At 42.4% G+C, this 24,875-nt stretch overlaps 1 protein-coding gene across 5 annotated transcripts; it reads right to left on the bottom strand.

Annotated features, from left to right (window-relative positions):
• Positions 1-345: 345 nt before the first annotated feature.
• LOC115581778 (transforming acidic coiled-coil-containing protein 1) lies at positions 346-24,860 on the bottom strand. Of its 5 annotated transcripts, none has more exons than XM_030417164.1 (13): positions 24,784-24,860; positions 13,653-13,744; positions 9,239-9,656; positions 7,144-7,198; positions 6,957-7,038; positions 5,434-5,486; positions 4,180-4,308; positions 3,976-4,052; positions 3,808-3,851; positions 3,523-3,683; positions 2,944-3,050; positions 2,734-2,854; positions 346-2,595 (listed from the first exon to the last, which is right to left on the bottom strand). In XM_030417164.1, exons 1-13 carry the CDS (start codon positions 24,855-24,857, stop codon positions 2,527-2,529), a joined length of 1,482 nt encoding a protein of 493 aa, XP_030273024.1. In that variant the 5' UTR covers positions 24,858-24,860; the 3' UTR covers positions 346-2,526. The 5 variants fall into 5 exon arrangements, with proteins under 5 accessions (XP_030273024.1, XP_030273025.1, XP_030273023.1 ...); XM_030417165.1 differs by lacking the exon at positions 24,784-24,860 and adding an exon at positions 23,315-23,772; XM_030417163.1 differs by lacking the exon at positions 24,784-24,860 and adding an exon at positions 15,385-15,899 and having other exon boundaries at positions 4,180-4,305.
• Positions 24,861-24,875: the final 15 nt, after the last annotated feature.

The raw sequence follows: 24,875 nt of genomic DNA on the forward strand, positions 1-24,875 counted from the left end.
ACCATGACACACACACACCGACAAACACGACCGTCACGGTTTGGGTTCTTGTTTTAGTTGTTTCCCGTTTTATTTCGGTTGATTTGATCTGCTGCCTGCATCTTCGAGTCATCCTGGTTCCTACTTTTTGCTCTCAGATCACTCCTGATTTGTTGCCTTCCTTTTGTAACTCACATTTTGGGTTTTAGATTTGTTGACTGCAGCTTCTAAAGCTCGCTTTTTTGTTTCTCAACCGACCTGCCTCCCATTTGGATCCTCACTATCGTCTGGAAAACAAAAACAACACACTGACACACGCAGACACGTAAGAAGTAATCACGACAAAACACAAAAAGTCAAAAAAACTTGTTGTAGAACAAATAACGTTTATTTTTATTCAAGCAAATGTACACTCACGTACACCTGGTCCTCAAAGTGTCAACACAAATGTGAAATCGCCTTTTTTCTAATTTACAAATACAAACAATAGTTAAAGAACCGGGCGAAAAGCAGCAAAACAATATTAAAGTGGCACAAAATATAAACCGGCAGTGGGTTTGTGTCAGACGTGGATTTACATGGTGGTCAAGAGGCTGAATATTAGATATTAAAACTTTACCAGCAGTGACAGACTTCATACACTGAATACTGAAAACAGTGAAGTATCAAAAGTTCAGTATTTTTAGTCTTTTCACTCTTTAGTTTCAGTTTCTTTGACACATTCTATATTTTACACTGTTGTTTGTGTGAAGCCTTCAGTGAACATGGATGTTGCAGAGACGGTGTTCCCACTCTTTTCTAGAGATCAATGTCCCGGACTGACGATCAAGCTGGTACGACAACACGAATATGTTCCTTAAATAATCAATTTATAACCCCAATGCCTTTTTTCTCTTGTGAACTACAGTGTATTATCCATGGCTGCAAGAACACCAGTAACCACGGGCTGCTGGAGGTTTTACTTTCATCAAGTAAATATAGAAAAGAAGTCTCTTAAAACGACAATACATACACACTGTATTTTGTATCTTGGGGGAGTTTAGATTGTGTTTCAGGTCAACACAAGTTTTTCCAGGACATTCTGCTTTTTCTCTAATTTTCCATGACTGGAAAACTGGTCAACTGTCTTCCAGATTTTCCAGGACGAGTGGGAGCCCTGAGAGATGTTTATTGGCTTATTTTATTAAGCGGAAAAAAACAAAATATCATCCTAACAGAAAAGGCAAGAAGCTAAAAAAACAAAACAAACAAACAAATAAAGTGTTAAATCAGAACTCAGGTATCACGTTGGCACCAGTTCTAAGTCGCAGCCTTTTTTTTACTCACAACACAACTAGATTTCACTGGCGTGTTAAGAAAAACAAACTGCGTTATGAGAAATACAAAGCTATGAAAATAAACATGCAGAGAAAAACATTTATCTGCAGAATAACTGGTTGCAGCTGTTAATACTCAACAGACGGAAACTCTCACAAAGCTCTCAAACTCTTCTTGTGCAAAGAGGTAAATGTGATAACTTGATACTCAATCTGTGACACAGTGATGGTTTTTAATATATTGCAGCACTTGCTAATCTTATAATGTTTTTTTTCTTAAATATCTCCAACCAAAATATAGAGTCATTACTGTAAAACTATTTCCAGTTGTTAGGATTCTTAACACAGGATAGTTAACGTACCTCTTCAGGATAAAGTTGTGTCTTTACGGACTTTGTGGATGTTTGTGGAATCACAGGAAAGTCTATGATTGTCAGGTTATTATATTGCTCTGTGGCTGATTCTCTGTGTTTGCAGTGTAACAGGGTAAAAAACAAAGGCTGTGAATTATTTGCAGCTTTAGTTTCACTGACATGTGGTCCACACTTGTTGCCGTTTCAGTGTCACTCCTTACCAAAGCAAAGCCTCAGAGGACGACTGTATTTCTTCAATAATCCTAAACTGTATTTCCTCAAACAATCCTAAATCCTTTCCTCCAGTTCTTGTGCAGCTTGACTTTAACCCTGACCTCATTCTGCTCGACACAACACCCCTGAGCTTTGCTCCTTCAGAGTAAAATCCTTATTTACTTCATAGAAAAATACATTTTACGGATTGAAGCTTTAATATAAAACAACCCTTGTCAGGATAGCTTGATTAAATGCGACTCCACAACAACCCCAGCCTGCATGATGTCATCCTGTTGGAGGAGTCGCTGGGAATTTATCTGCTAAGCTGCTGGGAATTAAAGTTGAGTCACGGGCAGGTTGTTCACTGGCACGATGGGCGAGAGCACAAGAGGCCCAGATGGCGAAAAAACAAAACAATGTGACCACGAACATATAACAGAGTCCAAACAACAGTTAGCATGTACAGACTCGTCTTAATCTGGTCACAAGTAGTGCAAATTGTAGTATTACAGGAAGTTACTTCAGACATCTGTACATGAGCAGTCTCTGATGGGGGGCTGGCAGAGGGTATGAGAGCTGCTTGTTGGCTGGGTGCATGCACAGGGCGTCACTGGTAGGCAGGACCGGAGGGACGGCGGTGGATGACTCACAGGGAGCGTCGCTCAGTCTATTTTGCCCATTTTGGCAATCAGCTCATCACAGATCTTGGTGAGTTCCTCGATCTCTTGATTCTGTAACGACACAACGAAGGGGTTAATACGTACATGTAACACATCTCTGACAGCACGAAACACAACATGAATAAAATAAATCGTGTAGTAAAGTTTCATCAAGAATCAGCTTCAGTGAAAGATGAAGATGTCGGTTACCTTCTGCTGCAGAGCTTGTTCCAGAGACTCATTCTTCATCTGCTCCTTCCTCAGACTGGCGGTCAGCGCCATGTTCTCTGAGCTCGCCTTGGTACGCACCTGAGCGATCTCCTCATTGGCCCTGAGGGATACGTGGAATAATGGAAATCATTAGATGTTTTGAGCCCGTAGAGGTCTTGACGGTAAAATAACTTTAAAGTCTTTACGTACTTGTCTAGTTTCTCCTCGGCATGGAGCTTCAGCGTCTGGTACCTCTGCTCCTCCTGTTTGACTCTGGCCAGATACTCCTGAGCACACTTCTTCAGCACTTCTTCATTCTGCACGAGGAAACGTAGAACAATGTCAGCGTTATTTATCTGAAATATACACTTCGGTCTTAAACAACCTTGGAGTCTCTTCTCCTTCTACTTTCTGAATTCCTGAGGTTGCACACATTTACTCCTGGAAGCTTCCACCACAGCTTCCTGTTCGCCCACGAGCAGCTGCTCTAAACCAGCTGCGGGTCAACCGGGGGCCAAGATTTGTGGGTAAACTGCTTAAATCGAGGGGTTTTTCCACAGCAGTTGCTGAGTAAGCGAGCTGTGGGTTACTCATGAAGTTGAGGGCAAGATTTACAGTATGTGGTGACCTTCTATGTAAACCCCTGCTAGTCTCCCGCCTCGACGACCACTGCCCCTAATTACACGATAGCTTCCAGCCTTAATCTGACCTTCACTGCGCCACAAGTGTTATCAGCTGATCACCTCAGCTCTTGAAACTGACGTCTGACCGTCCTACGACCTCTCTTACTTTCTTAAAGCCCTCCAGGGTGTTCTTCATAGTTTCATAACGACGAAACACGTCAGAGAGAGAGCGCTCCACGGAGTTCAGGTCGGCCAAGGCAGCTTCCTTCTCCATCGTCACGTCGTGCAAAGCCTTCTGGGAGGTCTGTTTGTTGCGCTGCTCGTCCTCTGAGAGTAGCAAAGAAGAAGACATTATTCAGAGCACTTAAGAACTTCTTTCTTGCTTTCACTCACAAATTTATGTTTTGTGGCACTAAAATCACTACAGCAACCAGTGGATTGATTGACTCACCGATCATCTGAGCAATTGTCTTCTCATATTCTGCAACAATCTTCCTGTAAAAAGAGAAAATATGAAAGTCTTACTTAACCTTCTGACAGACTGGTGGGTCTTGAAGACAGGACAAAGCCCTGATTATTTAAAAAAGATAAAGAAGTGGTTAAGAGTGTTTTTTCTAACCTCATCTCAGTGACTTCTTGTCTGCTGACCTCACACTTCTTCTTCCAGTCGTTTGCTTCCACCTCTTTAGTGATGATCTGAAAACAGATGGTTGCTGTGAGCTGAACTGGGCATGCAAAGAATCAGAGAAAAGATCCACTGGGGCGAAACACAGACACACTGATAACATATTTCATGTTGGATGAGCGTGATGAAAGTGCGTACCTCCTCTCTAATCAGGGTGAGAACGGCCTCTTTCTCCGCCTCGCTGATGCAGATGGAATCCAGCACCTGACTTCCTGTTTTCTGCATTTCACTTCCCCCCGACTTCAGCTTACATGGTTCCTCGTACTGCTGAGGGCAGAGGGAAAATAATTATGTGCTCGACCTTTCAAGCATTTCAAAGGGTATTTATAAAAAAAAAAAAAGAAGAAGACAGAAAGAAAAAAACAGCCTCCATTTTGTCTTGTGGCATCCACGAACACTGACGTAAAACGTTGGGCATTCTTATCTCGACTTTCAACTTCCACATTTTCTCATCATTAGTTTATTACTCAACATTTACGTTTCTAACATTTTCTTTAACTACATATATTTCAAATAATATTAATGCTAACAGTGCCACAATGCTACAGTTTCTTTCAGAAGTATAAAATGCATAATTTTCTGTGCAGCGCATTATCTCAAGAAACAAAAACAATCATTTATTTCTGTAATAAACTGCAATTTATGACTTTTTACACCATTGTTGCAAATTCTACTTGAAACTAAATAAATCAACACTGATAAATAAGAGTATTTTCGGCACTTCCAGCTCTGACTTGTTATTTTTTACTGCACATATTATATTCCTGTCTCTGTCTGTGTCTGCCAGCTCTCTCTGTTTTGCTCTCGTTAAATTTTTTCCATCACTCTCTCAAACTTTCTCTCATTCTCATTTCTAACCCCTCTTGCCTTTCAAACGGCGTTCTCACAAATCTCAGTCCTTCTCCTTCTCCTGCCGCTCTCCTCTCATTTTGTCCTTCGCTGGATTATGACAGTCACATGCTAATCTCCTGAATGATAAATCTAAATCCATCTGTCACCTGAGTACATGGTGGCAGACACTAAGTCGTCCTACAGCACATTACGGTCATCATATCAGACAGATGATCACACTGCAGCTTTCGATACGCACACAAAAACTGGGCAGTTCAGTAAATCTTTAAATCCTTTTTGCATTGACTGTGGAGCTGAACACAATGAGCCACAGCGACAGTGACAAGGGAACTATAACGCTGCCTTGGACATGTCTGGGCTAGTTGGGATGTCTGGTTAAAGCAGTTTTTCTCTGCAACTGATGTTCACAGTTTACTGTAACTAAAAAGAGTGATTTATCCCCACCTAGTGTTCACCAGAGGCACCGTGTTGCAGTTGTTTTGACAGACAACGTGCATGACAGTGTGCAGCTATGAATGATTGATTGTCATATTAACTTACCATAGAGCAGCAGTCTGAGTCCTCAGGTTTCGGTGTCACATGGCAGTCTGGACCTGAAAGAAAGCGATCCACATGTTCAGAATAAAGTTCAGAGAGGCTGTGGCCTATAATCTAATATGTCTGCCGATGTGTTTATCACAATGAATAAACCTCTAAAAACAGATCTATTCAACTAGAGGCCCGTTGACAGAATGTAGCCTTTTAACAAACTAATTCCGGCCGTATGATCATTTTGCAAGTGGGCTAATTAGCTGCTAACTTGCAAGTTATGTCTGTTGCTGAACACAAGAACACTCAGTTGTATTAAAACGTTTAAACCCAGGCTGTTTAAACAGAAGGATTTACTGACCTATTTTTAAGCTTGGAAAAGATGCATTGTTTGTTTCCCGTACTTTTGGGGTTTTAATGTTTCTTTTCCAATCATGAAAACTAAACTTCTGTGGCCACAGGATGGTCTGTTAGAATCAATATCATCCTTTTCATGTGTAATCATAAGTTTTAGTTAAAGGTGCAATTTGTAAGATGAATAAGAATTAGTTACTGTCGAATTCATACTCAAAATAAATAGCCCATGAGCACATCTGGCTGCACGCTAGTGGTCCAATTAGCTTGGCGGAGTGTTGTGGTGGCGTTCACACTGCTAGCGGAGGAGCTTTGGATCGCCGGGAGGAGGAGGAGGTTTTTTAGGCCAGGATGAGAGGACCCAGCAGGGTATTATAGCAGGAGAGGTGTAAAGGCTGGAGGGAGGTCAGCAGCTACCTCTGGAGGCTTGAGCTATGCTAACAGATTATCGCCTCTTGAGGTATAAAGTTGTGTTAGGAGACAGGACAGGCTGGGATTAGATGTTAGTATGCTAATTTCAGGAAATATCTCTCCAACATAATACACAAACCTAACTGGCAATTCTAGAATCTTTGAAACTAAATTTCTTACAGCAACGTCACACCTCTGGCAGTTCCCCCAGTGAGCCAAAATAATTAAAGAATCAAGGATGACAGATATCTTTGAGTGTGCTGTCATACACTGCTCATATATTACATTCAGTGCATTTCTGATAGTTGCATACCTTCGAAGAAAACTAGAAAAATAACAACCCTCAACAGAAAAACACATCGTACATCGGATCTACATCAGGAGCTCCGAGGCTCTCAAAGATCAGTCCGTCACTAAAGCTGTGTCACATGCAGCCTGAAGGCACCGGTGTGATCACATAATCTGAATATGTTTGAGCACAAACACACTGTGCTCGTGACCCACACAGCCACAAGTTTCAGCGCCGTGTAAAATAATGTGACAAGTTAATGATTAATGTTGAAAGATAAACTCGCTGTCCGGTATTGATCGAGGGAAGCTGAAGCTAAACTTTAACGTCTGGTTATCTGATCTGTGTACAGTAGAGTCCCTCACTGAGCTGGGTAATAACTGAGCTATTCACAGTACCCTCTCACAGTGTGAACAGTCACTGGCCGGCTTTGTGACACATGAGCACAACGTTAAAATCAATACTCATTGATTTTACTCACTGCTTTCGTCCTTGTCTGGTTTGACACCGACGCTGCTCGCCAGCTTCTCCTCGTCTGTGGCGTGGTCTCCATGATGGTCGTCCTTTAACATCCACAAAACTGAATCAACCTCTCTCATTGGATCATTTTTAAAAGTTTTACACTACACTGATGTCAGATGAGCAGCAGACGCATTATCACTTCTTACCTGTCCGATGAAGTCCTCTTGCAACGGCTGGTTCTGCTTCACTTTACAGGAGTTCCTGAGAATGAAGGTCAACAACAACATCAGTGTCAAAACGAACCACATCAATATCTCTCTACGTCTGAACAGGTGGACTGCAGCTATGATAAGAGGACAAAGCAGCAGAGACAGAAAGCCTTGTAGCCAGACCTCATTGCTCTGCTCTGTGTGTGCACTGTGTTCGCATGCTCTGCTAAAAGTGCTGAATTGCGCAGCAGAAAAAGCAGATTAACGAGAGATTGTTTGCCAAATTGAAATAAGACCAATAACAGTTCATTAGGGGATCAATGAGGGGAATTACAGGAATTCCACTAACACACTCTTCTCCTACTCTCCACATCTACTCCATACTCTTATTTTTCACCTTCACTTTGCATGAGAAGGAAGGTTTAGGGCAGGTGGATGAGACAGGGGGCTGTGGAGTGAGCCTGGGCTTGGACTTAAGAACAGCAAGGACTGAAGTGACAAACACACGCACGGTTATACAGTACTTACAACAGAACACAGAGGAAATGGACTTGTTCAGCAGTCCTGATGCGAGACAGAGAGAAGGTACATAGAAAGACAGGTTTGGAGGGAAAGACACAGGAGAGGATGGGACAGGGGTTAGGTTAAACACAGGGTGAGTGCAGGGTTATTATAGATTAGTAAATAAAAAGACTGAAAGTCGACAGGGGAGAGTTTAGGTTTAACTGGAGGAAAACAAAATATTGAAGTGAAATAAATAGCATGAAAGCAAAAAACAGAGGTTGGACAAACAGTCCTTTAACATGTATGTTGTTTAAGACTTGTTGATCACAATGCAACAATGCAAGTCTGACCTGTTTTTTGGTTTCATGACATGAAATGATACAGCAGTAGTTCCTTTTATAGTTTTATACCGGCTAGACACTCATAAAGAGATAATAAAAGTGTTTGGAATAAAAGTTCATGGCAAGTTTCTGAACCAAATGTAACAAACTTATGGATCAGGATAAATCTTCAAAATACTTTTGGCTGCCAAGCAAAAGAAATATTAGGTGGAAATGACATCGAATAACAAAGGATAACTGGACTGAATCTGCCAATTAAGTGAGCTGTAAAGAGAATTCAACGTGTGTTTTAAGACTGTAATAAGAAACAAACTGAAAATAATAAACATTATTAACAGTACATTGACCTAAAAGATGTAACCCATGATTATGTAATATAAAGAGTATTGTGTCGCCCATGTCAACCTGATTGTTTAGCCTAAAAATATCAATATAAACAAAGCAAAACTACATCTAATCTCAGTGCACATTACATTGTAATACAAGAGCACAGTTGATTTGAACCCACTTGTCCTGAATCTGATTGCATAATATTGAATTTGCCAACCAGCCATGTTTTTCAAACAATATAAGTTATGGTTGGTAGTTTGTTTTTAACCTTTGTGGTTATATGTTTGCTTGAAGATTATAATTATGCTGGTGCTTTTTTTAAAAACTTTGTCAACCGAGATAATAGAGATGTTAGTCATGGTTCTGCTTTGGCAGGAAGCTAACTGAAAAGCACCACAAGAGGGCATTGTTTGACACTTTAACACCTCTTTAAACATTCACAGATCATCTTCTGTCAGTGAACACTAAGCAGTTGTTGAAAATAAACAGTTCATCCAGTTATGAACAATGAAAAATGACCTTAAATCAGCATCTGTGGAGTAAAACAGGACAAAAAACAAACTTTCCTAAAACACTGATGTGAAAATTAAACTGAACTGAGATTCTAAAAGTAAATGACATCTAAAATTACTTAAAAAAAACGTAATAACTATAATAACTCTGTTGAGGACTGAATGGATGCACAGGAGAGAAACAGGCCACACAACAGGCCACCATGGCTGGTTAAAACTGGAACACTTTGATCACTTCAGGTTCATTGTGCACAATGGCGAGCATTCACTAATGTTCCCTACAGCCACAAAAGAGAGAGCAGCGTTTGTTCAGCTTGAAAATCTGAGAGTCATAATGGTTCAGGTCCCGACTAATGAACAGCACTGGGCTTTTGTGTGTGGATGCTCGTTAATTTTTCTACTCACGTGAGAACTGCGCTGCTGGTCTCACAGGTTAGTTTTGTGTTCGACAGCACGGCGTCAGAGTTCATGTTGCCATTAAGCAAATCAGGGTGCACGCCGATGTCATGACCGGGGATCAAGTTTGAGTCCGGGCTGGAGTCGGATGTCAACGGTGCCTGGTCGTCCACCTCCGAAGGGTCGGGTTTGTTCAGCGGGGAGACGACGGACAGCGATGGAGGCCGGAGGGGTTGAGATCCGGGGAGAGGGCCAGGACTGGGTTTGTTGCTGAGGGTCAGATTGAGGTTCTGGTCCAAACCAAAGCGGCTGTCATTAGGTGAAGAGCCGGTGAGGTTGTTCAGGGAATCGACCACCTGGGAAGTAACTTGGCCCACATTCTGGTTGAAGTTCTTGTCCAAAAAGTGGTTTGTAATATCAGGAAGAACTGCGAAAAAGACGGAGAGATACGGATTTATTAAAAAGCAGGATATCACAAAGTGCTTCACAATTAAAAATAAAGAAACAGGCATTTAATATAATATAATATACAATAATAATAATAAAAACAAAAAAAACAACATAACTAGAAATTACTAAAATCAAAAGGACATTAAACAGGTGAATCTGAGCCAAGTGCTCGTCTCGTGTTGAGTCGAGATTGAGGAACGACCAACAACCCCTGATCAGAGTCCTGCTGACAAAAGGCTGGAATAGATCTCAGATGTAGGCAGTTGTATGAACCTGAAGAGATCCTGAATTGAATTCTGTAGATGAGTGTGAAGTTATCAACATCTGTGTCACATAAGACCGTCTCGAGGACCCGGTCAGTATTTTAAAACGGAGAATTTATACCAGACGTTTTTGACGAAGCTGACAAAGTAGTAGTTAAAAAAAACCTCTCAACTTCAACTACAATTCAGAATGGAAAATGTAATAAAAGAGGAAAGAGAAGCGAGACCTTTCATAAACTCGGAGACAAGGCTGTCTGGGACACGACAAAGAGCTTGATGACTGAGACTAATCAGATTTATTATCATTTAGTTTTCTCTGCTGTGAAACACATGATCTAAAACAACTGTTTACTTGTGCACAGCGGAAGCAAGTTGTGAACAAACACGGACGTGTCATCATCTTTTAATTAGAAAGTCTTTAGTAAACAGTCGTGCATTCACACAGACAACAGTTAGGGAGTGTGTCTGCGTGCTGTTTGGTGCCGAGCAGGTAGTGTTCAACAAGTTTTAGAGCTTTTAAACAAAAAAGGGTCGATGACAGCTTAACAATGAGCTTTTTCACAATAACAATTTTGTTTATAACCTCTTTGAGACGGCAGACGTTAAAAATAAGATGCTTAATTGAATAACTCCTGCATAGCACTGATATGAGATACCTTTAAAGTGAATCATCAGGTCAAAGAGAAGTATATACGAGGCAAACAGAATAGGAGAGTACTTTGAGGCACACCAAAATAAATAGTTTGAAATGAGGACACATAGTAAGAGCAACTAAAGGGCGTTTCACATGATAGGCTACTTTGGATGTGCAAAAGTTATTGGGGTCTATTCTCAGCCAAGACTCATCCTCTATTTAAGTTTCGTGGAAATCTGTTTACTAGTTTTTAAGTCATCCTGATGACAAACCAACAAACCAACCTGATGCAGTGTTAAAGAAACTCTTCTCCTTGAGCATTTGACCCAGAGACAAATAGATCTTCTTAATCTGTCCTCCAGCTCCTCTGTCCAAAAACAGTAAAACCTCACATCTTATCCTGTGGCTTCTTAATGATTTTATCTGTCATTCAGGGATTTTAACTTGAACTGATGGCGTCTCCTTCCCCTGTTAGATCACTTAAAATGGCTGCTGGCTTCCTCTAAGAGCGCTTCACATCCTGTGTCCTCACACATCCCGTTAACAGCTAGCTAACGATCACGCTGGTCTCTGTTGAGTCACACTGCTGCTGAAAACACAAGACTCTCAGTTACTGAAAAATACACCCCCACGCTATAAAAACTCACACAACTACACGTAATAATAAAACTGAAATAGCCTTTTCCTGTGTTTCTTCTCAACATGAATGAAGTCATTGTTGGGTCACCTTGGGTGGGTAACAGCTTCTCACATCGTTTCTCATGACTGACAGCTTATGTGTGACTTATTACATCACACATTCAATTAATTCAAGTTTATGTAAGCTTCTGCTGAAAATCTGGGTACTTTCAGACACACACACACGGCCGTCGGAGACTGAGAACAGATGTAGAGGAACCACACCCGGTCATGCAGAGTATACACCACCACGTGGCCTAGCAACAAAAACAACATCGGCCTTTATTACAGTTTCACAACTTGACGAAAAAGAGGAAAGGACACAGAGAGAGCCAGTGAGAGAGAGGCGGATATACAGGTAGATAAATAGCTTTCTAAGGTTTCAGCTCAGTCCCGGTTCAACAGTACATACAGTTTAATTGTGGCCTGTGGGTGATCCGATGAACAGAACCAGTGATTCTCCCCCTGAGTCGTTAAAGAGTCTAATTATAGTGAGCCGGAATATCACTTTCTCCACACAGCTGATCTTTTATTTATGAAACTAACCCAGACATTGTACAGAGCATGTGACTGGTTTAGCATGAAACGGAGACTGTTATTGTCTGCGAACTGGATTCAATAACAAACACATTAATCTCTCTGTTATTATCTGTCACGGCGTCCCATACGTTCTGATCCAAACGTGGCTGAGACATCCAACACACGCAGACCTTATCATCCTTACAGCTGCACAGAACTATTTAAATCAGTTATTTTGATGAAATCTGGAGAAGCAAAGTTTGTAAACCTAAGATATAACAGCAAATGATAGCCCGCCGGATTATCTGTTATTGTAATAATGGATTGTACTGTGTGCTGCTGATGTCTGTGTGGGTGAAAGCAGGGCAGTGGGAGGGGAGGGAGGGGTGAGGAGGGGGCTGTGGATTGGAAAGAAGTGTGCCACTTTGGAAGCTTCAAAAAGCTTTTATGTGCTCCTCATTAACAGTCAACATCCGAGTCTGTGCCTCACACAGGAGAGCTCATTTAAATCACTAATAACTTTTTATACACACTGTCTGTATTGATGGCAGCGTAATGTGATCCCCCACATCTGTGCGATCATCAAAAGCAGGCGGATGGAGATTGTGGTCGACACTGCGAAGAACATCGCGGTCCAGACAGGGCGTGACGACATTAGTGTAATTAATTTGCTGCAATTTAAGTGTCACAAAACCCCCAAAAATGAAAACAAAAATAAATCTAGGACGAGGCGCGCAGGTGGTCTAGTGGTTAGAGCGCATGCCATAAAACGCAGCCGACCCCGGTTCGATTCTGGCCGGAGGTCCTTTGCTGCATGTCACCTCCCCCTCTCTGTCTACTGCTAATAAAGGTGTCTATGCCACAAAAAATCTTTAAAAAGTGAAAGTATTTGCTTTAACAGGTATAACTGAGCTAAGTGAGACGTAAATTTTCTGTTTTCCTTTTAAGCTTCCTTGCAATGAAAGAATAAAAACCTTTCTATGATCAACACATTTGTACAAAGAGGCAGAAAAATGTAGATTCAGTTACTTATGACACCACAGATGTGATGTTAAAACTGCTATTTATCTTGTATTGATACTAATTGAGAAATCTAAAGTTTTTTCTGTATGTGCAGCTGCCCAACGTCACCCTCTGTCTTGATCTGAATCAAGGCAGTTCCATGAGGTAAACCTTTCACAGCGGGCCTTTAAACACCTCTGCCAAAGATATTATGTTTGTCAGCGGGATCACAAAAAAACTACTGAACGGATTCCGATGAAACCAGGATGCAGGATTGGCAGACTCCATTAACTTTGGTGTAGTCACTTTCTTTTACATTGTGAGGGAATAATGTATGGATCCTGGGTGTATTTCTGCGGCTATTTAAATGCAGATTATGATTCCATCTGCATTGTTTCGCTGTTCTCGTGGTCGGCTGTTACAGGTCTAGTGACGTAAAATGAAGGTTAAGCAGTCACAGGTGGTTTAAATTCTATGATGCAGGGCTATCGAGTTGATATTGGATTAGGCTTGATTGAATTAAAGGGAACTGTCGGGCCGCGGAGGAAGCATGTGCTCTACTTCTATTTTTCCAAATTCAACCAGCAGTGAAAGTAGATTTTCAGCCTGATGGTAAGTCACTCTTGAATGTCTAAACCCAAACAGCCATCCAAATAATTCAGCTGATTCAAACAGAGCCTACACTTAGCAAGATCTTGAATCATTTAGGAATAATCTTGTCAAAAACGGACAGTCGATCACGCCACATTTCAAGTGGAAGCAAAAAATATTATTGAAGCTTGATACCAAACTCTACCTGAGGATGTTTAATGTTCCTGTTCAGAGAGTTTGAGCGGTGTCAGAGTACTTGGGCAGCCAAACAGCTGAGCCATCTCACCTGTGTGGTTGGAGTTGTCCAGTTGGCCCAGTAGCTTCACAACACCTGGAGACTCTGCCTCCGGAGTCTCAAAGGTCGACTCCGAGTCTGAACTGTGGAGAGAAAGAGAGAGGAAGACGTTAACAAAACATTCAGGAAGACAGAAGAGCCGACACGAGTGAGAGCGGTCACAGCTTGAGGGTTTGGCAAGTGATCTGGAACTAATGATCTAATCTCCAGTTTGAAATTACACTCGTGGTGAAACTGACAAATAGGATCCATAAAACACAATAAACTATTCCCATGAAGTGATTTGAAGATATAAAAATGAATCACATTGCCTTTTTCGAAAAGCGATAACAAACGCTTCTCAAACAGCCACATGTGACGGCTGCAAACAGCCACATAAAACAGCAAATGTCCAGGTTGTGTCATCCTAACAAATAAGCGTCGGCTTTCCAATATCAATCTTCTGTTTTCTTAAGGTGACGTTCGAACAATAGATCTGAGCCTTTCTAAGCAGCTCAAAATAAACAAACTGCTTTTTTATTTTAAAGGAAGCCGGAGGAAGGGAGAGGAGAGGAAGTCAAGTCCTGCAAGGCCACCTGCATCCTTTGGCCCTCAAAGAGGACACACACACGCACACGCACACACGCACACACACACACACACACACACACACACAGTCCTTTGCTCTGCTGTGTCAGCTGCCTAGACACCCAGCCCAAATTTATTTCCAAACTGTGGAGACAAAAAGAGAGGGGGAGACAGGGAGAGTGAGAGTTTATGTGGTTGTGTGTGTGTGTGTGTGTATGTGTGTGTGTGTGTGTGTGTGTGTGTGTGAGTGCACCCGTTCCCAGCCGCTTGAGCTCACATCAAAACGTCCGCGCTCTAATGAAAAACAGCACACGACGGAACCGAGCCAGCGGTGCCACTACCCAACAACCACATCTCTGATACCAGTTCACAGACACACACACAAACACATTCACACACGCCGGAGCTCTATACAAACAACGCCATGCAGGAGCTAATCCTCATATACATAACCAACCCCCACCAACCCTGCACAGACACACACACACACTCATTGGATCGCGTCCCAGTGATGGCCCCAAAGGCTGCGGTCTTGGATGGTTACTTAGAAACTAGAAATGGACAGAAAAGGAATCAAAAGCTCGGGAAACTGTGGCCTTTTTTTTCCCTTCCCCCAACTTTCAGCAACTGTTCCCCAACTGCCATACGGCCCTCACACACACACACACACACACACCCACACACACATAAAAACAGCCCTTGTCAATCTGATCCTCAGTGTTGTTGTGTCTTGTAAAAAGAAACAGGATGCTGCACAAAGCAAAGCAGGGACTCGCAGAGGAGCAGGCCGACTGTTATTTTGACCGAGAATCTGTTTTTAGCCAATGACAGCATGGTCCAGCCACCGGGAGCCACAGCAGAGAGAAGAATCTGAGATTATAACAGCGACAGCATCCGTGAGTTTGTCTGTGCGTATGTGTATATATCCACCACCTGTCAGTATGACTCAGGGGAATCTAGCAGTCATCATACAAACACCCACACACGCACATGATCAATCTGCTGCTGTTTGAACTGAAGCAAATACAGAAAAATCTGTCTCTTCTTTACAGATATCTCTCTTTTTTAATTCTCACACAGACACAGCTGTAAACCAGCTGCCTCTCTATATTCACTCTCTCTTGAACACACAAACATTGTGGCCTAGCCCTCTTACTTGTCCTCTCTGTCATCATGAGATCCGGGCTGCCCTTCTTCACCGGCACCCCCGGTCACCGCTGACCATGTCCATTTGGCCCACTGGACCGGAGACAACCAGGACATCCCTGCGCTGTGTCGAGTCTTAAACCTGCTGCCACCTCTGAAATGTAACGGTAAACTTCCTCTTCCTCTGGATTAGTTGTTATTGTCGCTGCTGTCAATCAGATTCAGCGATCTCCCAGCGGTCGTCTCTCTGCTCTCCTCTTGTCTCTCGCCCTCCTAATGTCAGCTTCTGCTTGTCTTGCTTTCTATATGGCTCGCTCACTTCCTCCTCTCGCTCAGCCGCTCAGCTTTCCCATCCTGCTCTTCTGCGTTGTTGACTCTCGTGAAAGGGAAACGTGCCTCACGCTGCTGCTGCTGCTGCTGTTGTTGCTGCTCTGCTCTCCACAGCACTGACTCACACAGCACGGATTACTGGAGCATCAGTAGTCACTCCTCTCTCTGCTCCCCTCCCCTCTCCCTCTCCCTCTCCCTCCCCGTCTGGATGGACGATCAGCTGGTAAGCAGACATCGACTCAACTCCCCTCCCCAGTATGCTCTCAGTTTCTCAATTGTGAGGGGGAGGAGAGAAGAGGCGATGCTTCCTGTTTTAAGAGGCAAAGTCAGACTACCAGACGTTTGTGTCCTCGAGAAAGAGGAGATGAAAAGAAACGGGAGGAAACGACGAAGCCAGAAGTAAACTGTAAAAGATGTCAAGTTTGGATGGTAGCTCATAGTGTAAATCTACAGAGTTAAATGCAGTAAAGCCCAAACTATAAACAGGAATTATCCCTTTTTACTAACCAGACTGAAGGAATTTTCTCTTACAAGTTTGGGCAGTCCCCTATGAGTCTTTAGGGTAGTTTAAGCTGTTAATGGTTTGTTTACTCGGCAGCTCCCTGCAGGCAATGTGGATTACTGTGATTGTGAGATTCAGTAAAGCTTTGCCCAAAAAAAGAACACTTATTTTCCCAGGATGAATAAAAAGGGAGCCGAGAGCAACAAGATATTCTCAGCAGTGAAGGAGTAAGACTTAACCGTGAACATGTACTAAAATCCACACAGACAGGCAACATCTGAGCAGGAAATGTAGCCGTTAATTCCATAATGTGTGACCAAACCTACAGAGGATCTACTGTGGACAGAAAATATCCATGCCAGACAGCCAGCAAATCAATACGGCAAACGCAGGTTCAACAGAAAAAATGGTGCAGCTATTTGGATGAAAGCGCTCATCGCTGCTCACACACTTTCACCCACACACACACACGTGCTTCTGTGGCTGTTCATGGGTGGCTTATGTAACTTTAAGTCCAGGCTTTCACATTTATACATCTCTCTCTCTCTCTTGGTCTCTCTCACACACACACATACACACACATGCATCTAGGCCAGATAAGATATGCCTTTGAAAAAACGTGGACCATGACTAATCTGATAAAGGGAGGATGGTTGAGTCACGGTGAAAAGGTGAACAGGGAAAAGAGAAGTAGCAGAGATGCTTTTCTTGTTTATTTGCACTTCCTGCTGTTTAACACTGATGTGGAGACGTGGAAAGAAAAAGGCAGAAAGCTCCACCACTGAGCTGGTCCACAGGGACGGGCAGGCAGATAGATGAATACATGCACCAACACACTGAGAAACAATGTCACACGCTGGTGAACACAAAGAAAGAGTCTCTGTTCAACCTGTCATAGCTGGAGTGACAAATGGAGCAAATCAAAAGCCGTGGCAGATGGAAAAACAGCATTAATTAAAAATGAGGAGAGACAGACTGAGAGGATGCAAATATTCTGAAAATGAAGATTCAAAGAAAATGTAAAGAACGTGAGTCTTGGGGCGGGGCTGGACTGTGACATGCTGTTGTTTTTCTTAAACATTCCCGTCTCCTTTCTCTCCTTTGTCCTCCCCCCCTCTTTTTTTTTAACACTCAGCATGTTTTGAGAGGACAGACAGGTTTGTACTCTCAATGCAAAGGAGAGGACAAACCTGTATGTCTTGCAAGGACATGATCCGCCTGAAGCAAAGACAGCCCCTAAAGCAGCACCGCTCAGATCCAACGGTCGTCCTGTGCTGCACTAACTGTTTACTCTCCCACACCTTGAAGTTGTAAACTCGCCTCTAGACGTACAATAACACGCAGGAAGCACATGTCTATAAACAGTCAGAGAGAAAGACAGCATCCTGGTGTGGACGGAGCAGGACTCTCTCCCTCTCTCTCTCCCCGGCAGCAACATGAACCACACACAGAAAAAAAAAAAAGATGGAAAACAGAAAGAGGGAAAAGAATCAGCTCTTATGTAATACCTTGAAACCACAAATAGCACACAGTGAACCCACACATACAGCACAGACATATGTGATCTAGAGCCGCCGTCATCTGAGCACACGGAGACAATGATCGGCAATTACACAGTGACTGATAGCAGCATGTGCGGTTGTGAGCTAAGAATAAATCAGCAATGATGAACATGTATGTGAGCCACAACAGAGCTGATGTGACACTGGGTGAAATAACTATCTGTGTGTGCGTGTGCGTATACACACTGAGAGGGAATTAGAGAAGCGTCTCAACTATCACAGACTGTTTATCTGCGCTCTCAATCCCCCGCACGATGACAGTGGGTCGTGAATCTGACTTTTTGTACAGTATCACCATCAGATCAACACTTCCCCTGACCGACAATTTACTGTCTGTAACAAGGAATCTTAAAAATTAATGGGTGGATTTACATTTAATTTGCGGTGGTTATTTTTAGGGATGCTAGCATGGCTCTGGGGATGTTGGTCAGTCTGTCCATCCACCACTGATCCAGACGGAAATATCTCAATAACTACCAGACGGAGTGACATGAAATTTGGTAACGATATCTATATGAATCCATTCTGTAAGGGAGAGGCAGAAAACACCCAGGCAAGAACAGAGTAAGTAGTTTATGCTGTTGCCAGGACTGCACAGATTTGTACATTGGAGAAACAAAACAACCTCCTCCACAAACGAATGTCACAACACAGGAGGGCCGACTCCTCAGGTCAAGAATCTGCTGACCACTTACATCTGAAGGAGTAAAATCACTCCTTTGAGTTCAAGAATGTAAACATCTTGACCAGAGAAGACAGATGGTTTGAAAGAGGAGTAAAGGAATCCATCTATGTCAAACTTGAACAGTGTCTTTGAACAGAGGAGGTGGCCTACGGCATTACTTTTCACCCACCTACAATGCTGGACTGAGTTCTCTCAACAACCATTTCACACCTGGGCTCACCTGGCCTCAGCAACCCGAATGACGGCCCGTTAAGTCAACGATCCACAAGTGGCCCTGATGACCCTGAAACTCAGAGCTCACGTGTGTCCTTAACGACTCCCTGGTCTTTCATAAAGCGCCATCAGGAGAACTCGAATACAGTAAAACTCACGGACATTACAGATATTTTCCTCCTCTTTAGCCAGAATGTCAGCTTTCTATATGAGGTATACTGTAATCTAACGGACAGCTTGCCCTGATTTTTAGTGTCCTAACAATCTTCCTCTCTAGCACTAACCTGATTTTACAGAGTATTACAAAGAATAAAGGAGTCATCAGTGTGTTGTCTGTCTGACATTTTCATATTGCGGTGTCTAATTGCAGCTTTCAGTCTTTAAATTTTAGACCTGGGCACTATTTTTGTTTAATTACAAGTTACATTCCAAGTGCTGTTTTTGAATGTTTCGACTTTGACCAGTACAATCTCACATTGTAATAAACATGTCATTGTCGGTGTTTACAATATGGCTATAATTGCAGCATAACAATCCCAGTTACACAGGATGACTCCTCTCCCACTGAAATGACACATTTGGTGAGAAGAGAGTCTTTGTTTTATCACACCGATCTCAGCACTAAAGTAATAAACTGTCTGTCAATCTTCAACTTGGTCATCAAAGTTTAATATTTTATGAACAGGAAACAGGGTGAGTCAGTATTGCTTGCTTTCAATGGAGAGCAGAACAAAAGATATTTATAAAACAAGGAAGTTGAGGATAATGTTCTGGCACATGCTTGATTGCGAAGACACAGTCTGCCATGTATAAAAATGGGTGTGCGTACGCGTGAATATAAGTTAGGCATAATATATGTCTGTAGGCTTGTCAAGATAATTATGTTATTGACTTAACATACATATTTTGTTGACTTATCGATGCATGTAGATGACCTTTAGTATTTTTCTTACTTCTATATTTTGCTCTTTGTGTTTACATACATGCTTGTTGACATAAAAATGTCCCAAATATTTGGCCAACATGGTTTTTCCCTGCTATTACAGGACTTGGGCGCAGCATCTTATCATTTCCTTCCACATTTTACTTATTGTTTTGTTTATGTGGTTAGTAGTTTGGTATGTTTTATTCATTTAGAACATTTCAATGTTTGCAATTCCAATGTCTAAACTTTAAGAATCAAAATAAGAACAGAAAAATTCTATTATTCTTAATGTTATCTAGTGTGTTAGTTTATTCTATATTTAATCTCTAATTATCATTTATATTTTCATTACACACAGACCACAGCAAATTCCCCGTACGTGAAAACAAACTTGGTTATAAAAAACATTCTGATTCTGATCTGAGCAGAACAAAACTGCTGGGTCATATCCGTTTGTTCTATGATATGGCTCCATCTTGTGGTCATTACAGGACTTTCATCAGGAGATTTGCATAAATAAAACAAAACAACATTAAAAAAACAGCAGCATCACATTCAGCCACCTCGTCCTGTGATACGAAGCCAGGATGAAGGAGGATAAAAGAAGGGAAGAAGAGATGCGTGTGAGAAAGTGAGGGAGATACATTTACAGGTCTGATGTCACCTTTGGGAGTTTAAACAGAGTTGACAGGATCTCTGGTTTCAACCACTTGGGAAGTGGTCACAAGTGTATTATGCTATAAAAACATGCATATAGACACGACATACACTCTCACACAGGGACAGGTAAAGACAGTAAAGACAGTGCTCATGATATGTATTATCTTTTGTTGATTTGTATATTTTACAGCAGCTCAGCATTAACATCCCACTCAGAGATAAAATATAGAGAGAAACAGGTGCTCTATATGCTTCTGGGAGGCACAGCTGTGCTTCCCTCATATCGCTGCATCTTTAATATGGAAAGCCCAATTAGCTGCAATCAGAGCAGAAACCTAGCATGGAGTTAGACTGAATGGCGCCATAGCACTCTCAGTGCTAGAGTGCGTCAGAATGACTTAACTGACAGTGGCACGATAAAACAAAAAGAGAAAGAATGGGGGAACGAGAGGAAAAGAGCGGAGGGGCTAGCCCTGAGAGAAGTCATGTACAGACACCAACTGAGCTATTGTTCGTGGCATAGTCAAGGACACAAGAGCATACAATTCCCAGACAATGGTGCATGTACATTGTACACACATGCACGCACAGAGCAGGGAGACAACACACCCCCACCGTTCTCCTTTTCTTTGCCGTTTAAATCCAACATCAACTTCATTTAATTTCCATTCAAAATGCCATACAGCTGCATTCAATTGTTTTCATTGCACTCATTCAAACACAGCGATATCTCAGGGTTATATCAGGTAACTAAACCTTCACTTTATCTAGATCTGCACCAAAAGTAAATAGGGTCTATTCTTCACCAGAACCCATTCTCAATCAAAGTTTTGGGGAAATCCATTCTGTAGCTTCTGTGTAATCCTGTTAACAAACCAACCAACTGTAAAAAACAAAACAAAAAAATATATACATCAAGTTTCATATCATTCAAGACATAATGACATTTTGTAGCAGTGTAACGATACATCTATCCGGATCGATATATGTAAATATAGATTCAGTGATCAACGACCAAGAAGCATCATTCAAGATACGCCCTTATTTTGAAATTCCCATGGAACATTTGTGTCACCATTTACATCCACGCGCAACTGTTCTCTATAGAGCGCTTTCTTTTTATGAACAAGAATAGATTGCTTTTCCATTTAAATGTCTGTAACTATTGATAAAATAGTATTTCCACTGAAGAGTTCAGTAATATAATGGTCAAACCATATTTAAGTTGCTTTTTGTGAGCTGATATAAATGTATGCAGACTGTGGTATTGTCAAATATCGTATCATTGTCCAAACAATCAACATAATATTGTATCATGATGAAACTTGTGCGATTTACACCTCTAATATTTAGAGCAATTATAAGTATTTGTGAACCTAGAAATCCCTTATGTTTCCATTATTTTGATAATAAGAATAGTTGTGTAATACCGAATATCGCGATATTCTATCAGATGGTTATCGTATCGTGAAATTCTCAGATCGATGAAGCCATATCTGCATCATCAACACCAATACTGAAGGTTTTCAGTCGGTAGCAACTTTTACTTCAGTGAGCAATGTCTTCATTCCTTCACAATGTGTTTCTCTATAAAGAAAGATAAAGTTTTTCAGCCCACACTGGCCTAAATTCATACCATCGCATCAACAACAGAGCTCCAAATGCAGGTCAGCTTCTTCCCAAATGAGGGACTGTCTGGATGTTCAGGGGGTTTGGAGAACAGGAAGTGCACTGTACATCACTGACTGTTCCAGTTAAGACACAGAATGGATGATTAAGCCAACTAAAATTAGACCTGAAGCTGAACTGAAAACTGCGATCCCACGGCACTGGTTGGCTTCCCAGTTTTCCCAGAGGGAAGACCCCAACCCCCAACTGCATTAACACAAACAAGCCAACAATATGCATATATGAACATAAGATCGGCCGGTTGTTTTTTTTTAAAAGCCCATAAAACAATTAGCATGGCTTGAGCGTGACTCCATCTCAGTGGCTTAAGTCTGCAGCTTTGTTGTTTTGTCACTCACACCAAAACATTAGCGTCAGTACATGTCAGCACTACTTCTCATATTACCAACCGCTGTCCTCCGTGACCAGAATCCCTGCGCGAACACAGTGATATTTTAAGAAAAAGACTGGCTGAATAAGAAATAGCCTGTGCATTTACATTTGCGGAGAGAGGAGAGTGCGCTGCAGCTACAAGGGAGTCGCAGAAGCTTTTACAAACGGAGATACAAAGCATCACTGGGATGAGCTGGGAGGACAAAGTAAAAGGGCTCACTCTTTATTGGTTACAAAGGATTAGAGCAAAGGAAGAGAGAGAGTGGAGGTTTAGTGCTTTCAGCTCTGACAAATGCCTCAGCAACAGCGTCTTCATTCCCCCGTCCCTTCACTGTGACAAGACGAAGGCTCCATCGCACACTACTTGGAAGCTGGGCTATCTGCTCAGTCAGAAATAAACGGTACAGCTTGTATGATTAAAACACCACTTTACAAAAAGGGTCACAGCTGCATAATTAATAGCTAGCAATAGCACTACCCCCTATGCTCTGCCGTTGTAACGACATACGCTGCAGCCAAAATGCCAAAACCAATGAAATAGGATAGCTTGGACGCTCCTTAATTTCAGGAGCATCAGCTCATGCTCATCACATTATCCCTGCTGACATCTGTAATGACATCAGCGCTCTGCCTCTTCCCTTCTTCTTTTGATTTGAATACCTAAATTGTATTCAAAACAGCTCGACGGCAGAGGCTGTGCGTTACTGATGGGCTGATTTGGTTTCAGTCCAGCATGGAAAGTCTAGCTCTAAAGGAAGCATCAAGGTCTCAGTACTGCCCTTCAACTCCTCATCTCCAGCTCCTCTTCACCCCACCCCACATACGCTCATACGCACAACACAACACAACACAACACAACACAACACAACACAATCTCAAGTGCCAAAGGGCGACATTGATCTGCTTTCCTTGATCAATCCACTGCCTGTGCAAGTTTCCCCTTTCTTGTAAACAACTTGCACACAAACACACACATACAGACAATGAAGCATCTCGTCTTACATGCTGTTCTTCTTCCGCGGAGAGCTGACGGAGCCCTTCCTGCTTTGGCTGAGAGAGCCCCCCATGGCAGCGACCGAGTCTGTGTTTGTTTCAGTTTTTATCCCAGATGCTCCGTGTGTCCTCTTCACCTCCCGAGGTTCACCTCCGCCTCTCCTCCAGACAGCCTGGCTCAGCGTCACAGCCACACACTGCACTGCTTCTCATGACTGACCTGTTATTATTTAACCGACCGACAAGCCTCTCCTCTCCTCGTCTTTATCCCAGTTGATGCTGTACTGTATAAATGCTCAGGAGTAATGGTGATCACACATGAATGGCTCGGCTGACGGTCCCGCCTCCTTGCTCTCTCGCTCTCTCTCTCCCTCTCTCTGTCTCACACACACACACACACACACACACTTGAGGCAGATTACATTCGATTGTCATGCAGTGCATAGCCTTTAGAAGGAAAAGACATAGCGGTGGAGTGTGTGTGTGTGAAGGGGAGTGTTTTAAAAGACCACTCCAAAGAGTTGGAGGGGGTAGATGGTAAGTGTGTGTGAGTGTCATGGGGGGTATCTGGCAGGGGTGAGAGTATTGTTCAAGCGTGAAAGAGTCTCTTCTATTGTCAGTCAGCTGAATACCAAATCTGAGATGCAGGGGGGGAGGGATGGGAGATGATGGAGGGAGAGTTGGCGGCATAAAACACAGCCCCACTTGTTGTGCCACATTCCCAGTACCTGCTGTGACCCACACACCCTCCCCTGCAACCCCTTTTAGAAAGACAATACACACACACACACACACACACAAACACACACACACACACACACACACACACACCTGCATACATTAACTCCCAGAGCTCATCACTGTGTTTTGACCTCCAAACATGGGCACAAAAACCAGGTCAAACAATCAGTGTGACAAAACAGACTTGCACAAGATTGTTAAACATGTGAAAAGCTAGTTTGACATTGTTTTCAGTGACAGAAAAAGCCTGAATCATTGATTAAAATGGAAATCATACCTCCTGATTCATTCCTGTCCCCATCCTGTGTGTGTCTTCTGAACTAAATGGCTAAAATCCCTGAGGGCACTGGTGTGTCAGGAGCAGGACAGTCCCCCCTTTGAGAATAACTGAGGGGCTTTACCGCATAACTTCCTCCCACTGACATGAATCACATGAGGCTCACTATGGAGGTCCTAATTTCTGAATGACTTTCATACAGAAGTGGGCACAAACACACACAGACAGCATTGAGCTGAACAAAGCACCGGTCCCAACGGCTCATGACATGAACATGTCACTTTTTACAGTCATCTCAGCCTCTTAGTTTGACTCTGCTGTTAGCTAGCTTGACACTCGCTAGCGTCGTGAAGCTAAATTAAATACACGTCACATGTATTTTGTCGGCTAATGTAGAAAACAGCACTGACGAATACATTAAAAAGAAACGTAAAAAACAGTTTTTAGGTGTTTAACTTGCCTCGTCGTCGTCCAAACTTTTCGGCTCAATTCAACCGCCACAAGTGATGCTTTGCGTTCTACACAACTGCGCATGCGCGAGTGTTTTTGCCA

The sequence above is a fragment of the Sparus aurata genome, chromosome 5, assembly GCF_900880675.1.
Source record: "Sparus aurata chromosome 5, fSpaAur1.1, whole genome shotgun sequence".
NCBI classification, from domain to species: Eukaryota; Metazoa; Chordata; class Actinopteri; order Spariformes; family Sparidae; genus Sparus; species Sparus aurata.